Here is a 12,214-nt window from a genome sequence, read left to right as displayed (position 1 = left end):
ACTAAAGATGAGCAAGAGATGAAGTGATGAAAGACCCAAGTAAGCTCAGATGACCTACCATAAGTTCCACGGGGTCTGCGCAGAGGCTACCTACAGCTTGCCGAGACAAAACACCTCATTTTTCAGATTTTGGGGCTTACAGTAAAGTACTTCTGAGGAAGCCCCAGGTGATACAAGAGGAGGTTGCTATCTGTTTGTGAGGGAGCCCCCATGGACGCCCCCAAAGGAGGGGCTCGGGATGTGAGGCAGCTCCTCCAGCCAAGCACCACTCCTCCAGCCATGCCTAAAATGGATACGGCACGGTACCACCCCCACGGAGCCCCCTGCCCTGCCGCGGCGTGCAGGGGCACTGGAGACCCGGCGACCCCCGGCAAGGCCCGCCGAACCGCCACCCCAAGGCTTCGTCGGGGCCGAAGCGCGGCAGGAGCCGCGATGTCTCCGCGGCGGCGCGGAGCATCCGCCCCGCCCCGCCCGGCCCCGCCCGCGCCCCGAGGGGCGAGAAGCCCCCTGCCCTGCCCGCTAGCCAGGGGGCTCCCGTCGGTCGGCAGGCGGGGGTTCCCACGCCGTCACTCGGGTGCGCTGATGAATGCCCATCCCATGGGCTCGCCGGCCCGCGGCGGCTCCGAGCGCCATGTGCACGGCGGTGGGCAGCTCTTTGTTGTCAGCCGCGGCGGGCGGCGGGCGGTGCGCGTGCGTTCGGCGGGTGGGTAGGTGGGAGGGAGGGAGCGGGCGCGCGCCTCCGAGGCTGCCGCCCCCCGCCGCCCCCCGGGCGGGCCGCGCGGCGCGCTCCGCGGCGCGAGGAGGCAGCTCCCGCCGCGGGGTCCCCTCGAGGCGCCGCGAGCGGGCGGCCGGGCGGCCCTCCCGCCGCGCTCCCGCCGCCTTTGTGCGGCAGCCCCCGCGCTCGCCTGGGGAACAACCTGCTCCGCGCCGCTCTCCGCCCCCGGCCCCTCCTGCCTCGCTGGGCTTTTCCCCCCACCCGCTTTGGTGGGTGGGAGGTGACTGCCCTTTCCGCAGGGGAGCGGCGGAAGGTGTTCCTCTCCTCCGGGCAGGATGGTGGACCTGGACAGCGAGGTGCCCCCGCTCCCCCCGCGGTACCGGTTTCGGGACTTGCTGCTGGGCGACCAGGGCTGGCAGAGCGACGACAGGTGAGTGTGCGGTCCGCGGGGGCCCGCGGTGTCACCCCGAGAGGGAGCGTGGGGCGCTCCGCGGCCGGCGCCCCCCTCGCCGCTCCGCCAGCCCGACTGAGGGGTGGCGGCGGAGCGCTCTGCCCGGGCACCGCGCGGCCCTGCTGGTGGCGGGTCAGCGCGCTGTGAAGGTACGCACCGCCCGCCGCAGGCCGGGGGCTGCTGGAAAACTTTCCCAGGAAAGGGATGCGACGGCCGCCGAGGGGCTGCGGTGCCCCGCCCCGCAGCCGGGTGCGAGTCGCGGCCGGTGCCCCCTCCGAGGCACTGGGCATCCCGCAGCCTGTCTGCGGAAGGGCAGTACCTTTCTCTTCCTACGGCTGCCGTAGGAGGAAGAGTAGGACAGGTACGATGCTGTCTCCAGATGGTATCGTGCACTGAGAGGAAACCCCAAACGAAATAGGTTTTGACGCTTGTCGAAAGGCTAACTGCCGGGGTCACTGGGTGTTTTTATTGTCCAATACGCGTGCTTCTTTACATGCAGTTTCTTTTCATGCTAGGAACCTAGGCTTGGTTGTAACTACTATTAATTTATTCCTTTATGAACTATTTAAAGGAGTGTCAGCAGATTTAATTACAAACCGATAGCAGAAGGTATTTGCTTGTCTCAAGTCAAATAATGTCTTTAAAATAAACAAAACCCTTATATTAAAACAAGCAAACAAGCCAGGAATGTGTGTTTAATTTCAAAATGTTAAATGAACAGTGTTTATGAACACTGACAGCATCATGCCACTCTATTTGACCATACAACCTGGTGCGTCAATAGGCTATTACGCGATCCCACCTTGCAAAATTGTGTGAGAGATCCACTTTGTAGTAACAATTTACTGTGGTCAAATAACAGAAAAGCAAAATTGTCTGGTAATATATAATGGCATATTGGATCGATTTTAATTCAATATATTTACATTGTCAGAATGTGTCTTTAACTCAGCAGTCAGAAACTTTGATTTTAATGCTGGTCTACATCATTTAGATTCTAGCTACTTTCCTAAAGAAAGATGGATTCTCATTGACTAGTAATCACAAGATCATGCATAGATGTAGCTAATTATTACCTTTGTTTAGGAGAATATGCTATACATTGAAGCATTTAAACAAATGATGTTTATTCAGACAGTTACGAAACAGTGAATGACATCTTAAGATAGTCAAAAAAGAATGCTGTTGGTTGGAAATGACAGCATTGTAACTACATAATGGAGAGTTAAAGAGTATGTTTATCAAAGCATGGTTTAATAGTTTAAAAAAATAATTAAACTGTAAGTATATTCTGTATTCATAACTTCTGATTGCAGTGTTCTTTGAGATTTTAGAAAATGTAGATCTTAACGTCTTATACTTAAATTTTATTTTCTACTAGCATAGGAAAAAACCCCAGAACCTCTCTTATTTTGTCAACTTTATTTTAGACAGGGCTTTGATGGCTAAAATAAACAAGATATTCTCTATACACCTTTTTAGACCACTCTGTAGCTTAACACTTTTGCCAGCTCTAGTTTAAACTTCTGTCAAGCACTCCCCTGATACCAGTTGTTTGAATTTTAAACTTTATAAAGTTACCTTCTATGGAAGAAGCATGATCTGGTCTCAACTAGGAAACAGTGTAGAAACAAGCGCACAAACCATAGCATCCATTTAGCTATAGGAATGTCTATTTCAAGTCTATGTGTACTTAACAAAATAAAAATAAATAATCCTTCAAAAAATATTGATAGGAGAATTATAGCATAACAGTATTAGAGAGCATGGTTATTGTTGGAAATTGTGAAAAAAAGGATTAGCAGGAAATGAATACTTACTTTTAATTATTTCATTAATATTCATACAAGCATTGCAAGAAAGATACCTGCATATCTGAAATATAAAATATGAACCCAGGATTGTCCTGTGCTGAGGCTGGACACAGTTGCACTGTGGCAGGAAGGCTGTGCACTTGCTTCCCCACAACGCAGTCAGGATTTTGCTTTACATGAGGCTGTGATAGCAGTGCTCTCTCCTCCAGCTCTGCAAGTTACCATAGCAGTCTCTTTTGATACTAGCTTTCCATTAACAGAACAAAGTCCTTCTTAAAAAAATCTTGAGTATTGTCTTTTGTTTGTTCACCTTACAATAGAGTCCTGTCTAGATTCTTGTTTTTCTGTGCTGGAGGATATAACTTTTAATACTGAAATGTTAATCCAATCCTATGTTGCTGGTATTTTGCTACTATCCATTATACAACAAGTATACATATTCTGCACAGAAATACTGTCAAATGGAATATTTAGAATATTAGACAAACTTCTAGGAAATATTTAATGAGAAAGACTACAGACCTGCAGGGACTCTCAGATCAATTGCTTATTAGTTAGTAATGATTAGTATTACACAGGTATATCTTATTTTTAGTTGTTTGCTTTTTTGCCTTTTCTTTGCACCATTATGTAAGTGGTTCAAGTTTCTTTTTGGCAAAAAGAAACTTTTGTATTCTATTCTAATTAGCGTGCAATATAGATATCAGCAAAGGTGTTGTTTGTACACCTCCTTCAGCTGAATGGACATTACCTATAAATGGAATATCTGAACACTAAAATACAGCTAAAGTAGCCTTATATTATGGCTACACAATGCCAAGTGATCCATATAGTTCATTTTAGGAGGTTATTGGCCCTTGGCCAAGATGCTGGAAATAATTTTCTTCATATTTCCAGTTCACTGCAACTTCTTACTTCTACTTGCTGTCAACTCTGGCACTCCGATTTCTATCAAGGGGTTTCCATCTGTGTGGTCTACAAACTTTAGGTTGGTTACCAGCTGAATTCTTGCCTTCTGTCTTAGTCCGATTCCCTTTTTGATCTTCCCAGTCTGTTCACCCTTGAGTTCTCTCTTTTCTCCTTCAGTTTCTGGAAAGATGCTCACTTTTTGCTGGCTGGGAGGCATATGTTCTATCTCTGTTTTCAGATGCTTGTTGATTCTTCAAAGTGGAGAGGAGATGGAATTATTCCTCTCATCTTCCACAAACCACCCAGGATTCTGTGTCATCAAATCATAGTTTTGGTAGCATAGTTTGCTGGTAAGTCGCATGACAGTATTTACTAATAAATATGATTGAAATTATAAAGGCTTTTCTCTTTTTTTGCTGTAAGATAGATATCTGACATAAGCATAGTACCCAATTTTGGAACCTTACTGGTTATGTTTCTTTAGGAAGAGTTGGATCAGCTATTTCTTTTAAATGATCCTGTTCATTTATAGAATGTACACATGCTAAAATGCTTAGGTGACTGTAATAGGACTCTGATTCAGAAATTCTTAGATCTCTACCTGTTTGGAGACACATTTCTAATATTTGTTTTTTCTCCAGGACTTCTCCTATGGTGGAGCTTCACTCAGGCTTCTTTTCCTTTTTTGGTGTCTAGCTCATGGTCCATTTCTTACCTATACTTCTCCAATATAGTAACATCAATCTCACTGCTTTTGCGTTTCTCTCCCAGAAAAATAATTCTACTTCCATAGCTTAGATTCCTAACCAACCTTGCAGATATCTTCAGTAACATGAGTTCTGGGCTGCCATATTCCACAAACTGCCAAATTGGAATGGATATTATTTTTCGTAAAAGAAGTTGCTATGCACAGATGAACATGGTGAATCTTTGGCAAATGCATTTGTTCAGTAAATAAACTATTCCAAATAATTTTAGTAGCATTCTTGAATTTGCTGAGTGTTTTTTCCTGAAAAAAATTGGATGTTAAAACCAGTTTTGGTTTTTGGAGGGCTAGATTTTCAAAGAACCTGGTTCCCTTTGAAAACTCTGGAGATGAAGCTTGATGCTTGAAGTACACACATTTTATATGGAATAGTTAAATATTCATTTACTCAGAGAGACAACTGAGAGTAAAAACTCACCTGTTTTTCTGTTACTATATAAAATATTTAAATACTGCCTGGATCAATCTGAAAAGCTTCCACAGGACAGCATCTGAAAGATGAGCCCAGTAGCTAGAGCGTGTGCCTATGTCAAGTGGGTGATTTCTGTGGCAGGTTTCTTCTGGCCTTGTAAATATCCCAGTCCCTGGGCTGAGGGTAAAGAGAAGATTGAGTCATTGACTTTTTCACTAATTTTGTAAATATCGCTAATATCCCTTTGTGAGTCTCAGATTTTGGTTTCTTTGTTGAAGGTATCTGAAACTGAAATAAACTGTTTTGATTTGCTGGATATTTTGAGCTGTTTCATGTCCATCATAATGCAATTTGTCTTTCAGTTTGGCTGCTGGGGAAGGGAGCAGAAATAAAGAGGGAAGTCAGTGATTAACACAAGTTATTCACCTGTTAGTTCAGTAAAGTTCTACGGAATCATGATTGTAACAGTAAATTATGTAATAAAACATTTCATAAACATATTGGTCATCAATCCTTAGTCTTACCAGCTCTGTTGAAGAGCAACACAAATAAAAGTAGAAAAGTATCCTACTTAGTGAAGACCTGATGTGTTTAAAGCTGGTAAATAATTCAGAGGAGGGGAGAAAAGATGGTAGTTATTTTAGGTTCCCATGTGAGCTTTGGAAAGATACAATGAAGAGGTTATTCACAAAAAAAAAAATCACGTTTTCTTGTGTATATATATAGTTACCATGTACTTTAAAAAAGCCAAACCACAGGATATGAGAGATATAAAGAAAGAATTCTAAACTAAAAATAAAAAAAGCACTTACATTCTGTCGATATACTGCTTTTTTAGTAAGGTCAGTCATATAAATTCAGTGCTTGAGTATCTCGCAGAGAACAATCTACTTCATATTTCTTAAACCATTTATGTGCAGATGTCTAGTCCATTCTTTATAAGTTTATAAAGATATAAAAGCTGCATTTTTTTTTTATTTTTTTTAGTAAATTTAAGCAAGCCAGGAATATTTTCCACCATTGAAGCATGACTGCTTATACTAGTGAACTGTTCAAATTTTCCTTTGTATTCTTTGGCCATAGCCAGGTAGCCAAAACTGTCTTGAACACTGCAGTTCCAGTGTCCAGGAAAAATTTGGCAGTTTGAGTGTCCAAGGAAACACTCTGAGCAGACAAGTTGCAGGGAGTCACCCAATTTGGGAAGCCAAAACAGTTTCCTGGTATGTATGTAGGCTGTTCAGTGCCATTTAATGTCAGTGCCTGGGCAGGCTCAACTTAAAGATGTACCCAGAGAGGGTCAAAGTAATTTTATTGTGAATACTCTATGCTTACATGCTGCTTCTCCCATTTGTGCTCCTAGTTCTCTCTTTCTGGTCTGCATTTCCTGCAGTCACACATTCAGATTATGTGTATATGGTGGACTGTGTTGCAGAGAGAAACATTTATAAAGCACAGACTTGCTTATGCTTGGTGCCTTCCTTCCTGAAATATGCTCTATAGCCCTTATGCGTAGGCAGTGTGTTTTGTCCCAGAGTCCTTAAAAAAGAAAAAAAAAAGCTGTTAAAGAACTTTTATTTATTGGAATAATTCTTTTCTCACAACATTTTAGAGAAAGAAAAAGAGAAAGGAACTTCTGGATGTTTTTAAAATATGCAAAGTGAGATTAATTTTATTGACTTCATAAAAACGTACATAGTACTTTTTGGTTTATAGACCTTTTACACTTACAGTTTAGGTAAGATTAACCGGTATGTTGGGCTTTCTTTGGACCTTGTGCACCAAGGTAAATTTTATCAATGCTGAACATTTCTAGCAATATTAAGAGACCATGAAGTACACGTTCCAGCGTGGAATTGCTGAATTAATCGTCTCTCATATGAACAAGTCATTTGACAATCATAAATATCTATTTTATACTACTATTTCATTCTACTGCCTGTTGAAGTTTAGCATTGTATACAGAGCTAATATGTTCTAGGAAAACATAATTATTACTGTGCCACTTCAAAATCACATACAACAAATGAAATGGAAAGAACAAAAAATGAACATAGAAACCCAATATATTTTCCAACCGCCACCCTCAAAGCATCAGATTTCATAACTTTTCTATATGCTGTTGCAAAAAGTGTTTACAATTTCACAGTCATGAAACAAAAATTTACATTTTCCAATTCTGTATTTTTTTTTTCTTTTCTGTATATATGTATACACGACTCGTATTAGAACATACCAGTTCCAATGCCAATATAGACACATTAACTGGTACTGGAAATATATTTCAAATCCTGCTCCTGTATTGACATGAACATTTGAGTCATTTTGCTACATTATATACTTTTGTGATGAAACTATAGAGCTAAATTTTACCTTTGCACAAGAACTGTTCTCACATTGGATACTTAAAAGATTAAATTAAAATCAGCTTTCCCTTCTGGTGTTCTTACTGCATAAATGAACATTACCGCCTATCTGGAAAGGAAAGAGATTCAGGTAATACAGAACACCTCCACACATCTCTTGGACAATTGTACACTGCTGGCTGTCACGTTGACTGGTGACTTTCAAGGAACAACTCCCTGCTGTAAATCTCAGAAGGCACTTTAACAGTCATTTGTCACAGTGTGAATTAGTGAGTAAAGCCCTCCTTATGCCTTTCCTTTTGGAACTCACCTGAGATTGTTAAACTAAAAGGGGATAAAAAAGCCCACACATTTCTGAATGAAGTGATTTAAAATATCTGACTTTAGATTCAACTTGGACAAAAATTCTATTATAATCTCCTCAAAAGAAAATTCTATTATGGTTTCTTGAAAATAATCCTCCTCTTTCCTTCAAGAAATACTTTAGTCAATTTGGCTTCCTCATTTTAGAAAACGTGTTAACTTTTATGAATTCTTCTATTTAACAGAGGCTACAAAATAAAAAGACTTAAGCAAATATTGTCAAATTTATCTTGATTTGTCCTTGTAAGTAAATTTTCAGAATAAATAAAGTGATTTAGAAGCCTAAATTCTATTTTAAAAGCTTGATTTTGATTGAAACTGCTCAAGATCTTAATGGTCTAATTCACTAAGAGAGCAAGTGTTTTCCTATCTGCACTAAGACCCTGCACAGTAGTAGTTCGAAAGTTTGAGTTACCCTAAACCCTGAAAAAAAATTCCTGCATGTATAGGCCAAGCCCTTTCTCACTGTGCAAACCCACCTAAATTAAAAAAAGCATTGAAGAAAAATACTAACATTTGTAAAACCACTGCATCAGCCACACCGAGAGGTCTGAGTTTACACTTTTGTGGCAGGTTTAGGAGTACAGTCCTATGTAAGTAAACTGTTAATATATCTCTGTACTTACCTTCCTTCTAAATTTTTTTTTAGGATTGGATTCCTATTATAGGAAAAAAAGGGAATCAATTTACTTGTGTGGAAGGAAGAGGAAGTAATGCTTTGTAGAAGACAGTTCTGGTAATCTCATGCCAATTTGTGTTTTAGCATCATTCTTGCAACAACAATGGAAGCAAAAATGCATTGTTTCTATATTCCACTTAAGCTAGCACACACTGGAATTGGGGAAAGGACATGAAACTAGAAGAGGAAGGCTTCAGTTCTGTTAAAACTTCATCTGTCCAAGGAAGACTTTGGTGGTATGCCTCACCAGAAGTTTTCTAGTGCAGAAAACGTTTAAGTGTCCCAGCTTAAAAACTCCCACAGATCAAGTAGTCTTCCTCCTCTGGGACAACATGATGCACAGTTTGTAAATGTGCTTGGTACTTCAATTATTACTTAATTATACACTTATTACTCTAAAGCTTTTATTTTTCCATCTAGAACTTGAGACATGCTACTTCACATCTGACAGACACTATAATACTCCATGGGGAACTGAAGCAGTTCTTTCCCAAATGGTTTTTCTCTTATGATTATTATTCTATCACAGCCAATGATTATTAATATTTATTTTATAACAGTAAACTGCTGCACTACCATTAATCTCAGAATGACTCTTCTATAACAAATGGTAAAACTAATTCATATTGTCTCCATTTTATCCTGTCATGAAGAAATAGATCACTTGGAGCATCAGAAATGTCTAAAGCTTCAAAATACTTTTATTGTTAAATAAATCTGCCAGCCATTTCAGTGCTATACATTCAGTTTCTGGACTTCGCAATTAAAGGCGATCTTTTGTTCTGAATTCTGATACATACAGTATGCCCAAGTACTTGTATTAATCCACTAAATGATTTAAAAGTGGATTCTTCATATTTTTTCAAGTAAATGAGCAAGTTAAATCCTTCCTAGAGGCCTGCACACCATGGTCCCATAATCTCTGTGTCATTGGAGAGAACCTTTCAAAAACTGCAAATGTTCTGCAGCACAGAAGATTTGGTACAGAATGCCTTAAAACAGCTGTTGAAGATTTCATCCTCCCCCATGCAATCATCTGCTAATTATGTTAGCAGTCAACTTCCTGGTGGGAAGTAGCAGTAAAACAGAAACAGTCATTAAGACACAAAAAAAAGTGTTTACACTCACAGTTAAAACCAGTGATATTATTATTTACTCAGAAGTATCTCTTGAGGGACAACTCCTGCCTCCACTTACAGACATTTCTGTTAAGAAGTGCTGCAGTTTTCTGGTGGAAAGCAGGTTGCAAAGTCTGACGTCGTTGTGCTTGAGTTGCTGAGTATTAAGCTATTGTAAGCTATGGGGAGGGATGCATTAGGTTAAGATCAGAGCAAGTTCTCTACTGAGTTAGCAAAAAGAAAACTTTACCTATCTCTCTGCCTGGGTCTTACAAGTCTCCTTGCCATTAATCGCGGCATGTCTAACAGCTGGCATAAGGATCATATGCCTGGCAGGGGCAACTATGAGATTTGAGCAACAGTCCTTGCTATGGATTAGCTATGCCAGGTAAGTCCTGCCCTGCCTCCTAGATTCTGTACCCTGAGTCAAGCCACTTTAGCTTTTTGCAAAGAAAGGAGTTTGCCCTTTAGCTTTTCATGATGTGAAAGTTAATAGCATTTACCGTCCTTCAAGTAGCTTTAAGTTACAGAGCTTCTTCAAAGTATAATGGTTGTTAAAATATTTAATAAGGAGTAAACACTATAAAATAGCCTCACTCTTTTATTGTTCTAAATAGCAAAAAATGTTCTAAAGGTTTTATGTTTTTCTTGCTTTGTTTTCTCTTCCTCTTGTGACTAGAGAAAACTGCAGCACAGATAAAAGCAGTGTTACCAAACCAAATCTGAAACAAATATAGATGGGAAAAACAAGCTGAGTTGCGAATGGAAAACTGTGGTTATATTTGTTCCTTATGTGACAGCACCTGTTAATACACAATATTCCCTGACTCTGGAAGGGGATTTAATTTCCCATCTTCACACCAAATTCAAAAGAAGCTAAGGGCACTGGTCACTTGTCACTATTGCCCCATAGATCTTACCATCAAGCACAGACAGCTGTAACAGAGATAGTCTAAAGGCTAAGCTCTACATTTAGCTGAATGTACCCTTTTGAAAAGTGTGCAAGCTATGTTTTCACTGCGTACAACAGTCTAGCATTTAATCACTTGTTCAAAGGGGTTTATTCAGTTAAACATATAACTCTTTAAAAGGCATTTTTGTAGATATTGTCCAGTTTTTAATTACTGTTTTGTTCTCTCAGTCATTCAAATATAATACAAACACAAAAAGTGGAACAAAATATTCTGTAATGTGCAGATGTTGATTAGTCAACCGGGTTTTATAAAGACTATCAAAATCTAAGTAGATTTTTCACCCACCAAAGAGTATTGTAAAAGTGAAGCTTATCTCACAATAATAGTTCCAGATATCATGTATCTCATTGATATAGTGCAATTAATTTACAAACTGTATTCGAACAGCGGCCCACATGATCATTTATTTTTGTATTGAGACTGACCACAGATTGCATGAAAATTACATAAAATGGTACAAACAACATTCAAAATGCACTGAATTAATTTTAAAGGCTTGATTAGTTTTGGCTTCCTATTTTTCCTCTTATTTGGCAGTTCACAGATCACAGCCTGAGTCCAGGAAAAAACAACAAAGTAAGTTAAATTTGTGCTGACATTATGAATTCATTTAATACAATTAATTGTGGCAGTTATTGTTTATGAAAACTCAAGTGATGTGATTTTTATGTCTTTGCGACTAGTTCAACTGGTCATTCGGAATGTTGGGATTTTAGTGTGATGTTGGCAGAGTATTGCATGTGGTGGGAAGAACAAGGCTGGCTACCAGAAATGTTTCAGAGTATAGAGGAAGTAGCTCTGCTCTCAGGAGCGAAAGGGAACTTCTGTGAGCCTCTAATAGGCAGTCTTCTGACACATACCATGGGCTAGTCTGAGGCTAGTTTTGGAAGACCTCAGGTTTTGCTCTTAATTTCAGACAAAAATGAGCTGATAGAAGATCACCATTATCAAAATTATGAGGTGAATGTCTTCATCCAAGGCAGAGATGACTGGGGATATAAAGTTGTCTAGCAACCCGTTGCTACTTGACTTTGGGCTAAGGTGAACTGAACATTTAGAAATTCCTTTGTAAGACAGCAGTGCCACTTTACAGTGATAGAAATGGTCATATGGAGAGAAGGAAGAGCTGGAAGTACTACTGTGCCTTCTTGTGTTGCCCTAGACATTTGACAATTGGTTATCAGACCTCCTAATATCAATACCACCTATCCAGTTCAGAAACACAGATCTCTTCTCATTGTATTCATGTATCTCACCTATGTCTGATCAGCGTTAAGATCTATATAACTTCAAAACAAGATGACAGAACAATACCTGTCCTAACCCACCTCACCAATACAGTTAGCTAAAGAGATCTTAAATAATTTGACTCTCACCAAAGCCAGAAAACTCTGAGATTTGTGCATTCATTTGGGAAGTCATGTTTATGGAAAAAAAATAGTATTTACCTCGAAAACACCAATTTTCTGAAGGAACTGCTAAATGATTTCCTAAAGACACACAAAGCACATTATGAAAGTTTGAAGTTATTATTTTGAAAAATTAAATACTGGGCATACTATTCTACCAGTCATACTACTGATGAGCAGCATTTTACTTCACAGAGTACTGAGATGTTAAGTGCTATTTAACATGAATATAGATGACAGA

The 12,214-nt window shown here is 40.0% G+C and overlaps 1 protein-coding gene across 6 annotated transcripts in view; it reads left to right on the top strand.

Moving 5' to 3' along the window:
- The first annotated feature begins 1,050 nt into the window (after positions 1–1,050).
- KCNT2 (potassium sodium-activated channel subfamily T member 2) overlaps positions 1,051–12,214 on the top strand; it is a 145,607-nt gene continuing 134,443 nt past the window's right edge. For all 6 annotated transcript variants that reach the window (XM_086617174.1, XM_086617173.1, XM_086617171.1 and 3 more), the window contains exon 1: positions 1,051–1,145. In XM_086617174.1, coding sequence (XP_086473300.1) covers positions 1,051–1,145 — 95 coding nt within the window. The remainder of the gene's footprint in view (positions 1,146–12,214) is intronic.

The sequence above is a fragment of the Tauraco erythrolophus genome, chromosome 10 (assembly GCF_009769465.1).
Source record: "Tauraco erythrolophus isolate bTauEry1 chromosome 10, bTauEry1.pri, whole genome shotgun sequence".
NCBI lineage: Eukaryota > Metazoa > Chordata > Aves > Musophagiformes > Musophagidae > Tauraco > Tauraco erythrolophus.
The sequence above is the reverse complement of the archived record's forward strand: the minus strand, read 5'-3'. Positions and strand labels throughout refer to the sequence as shown.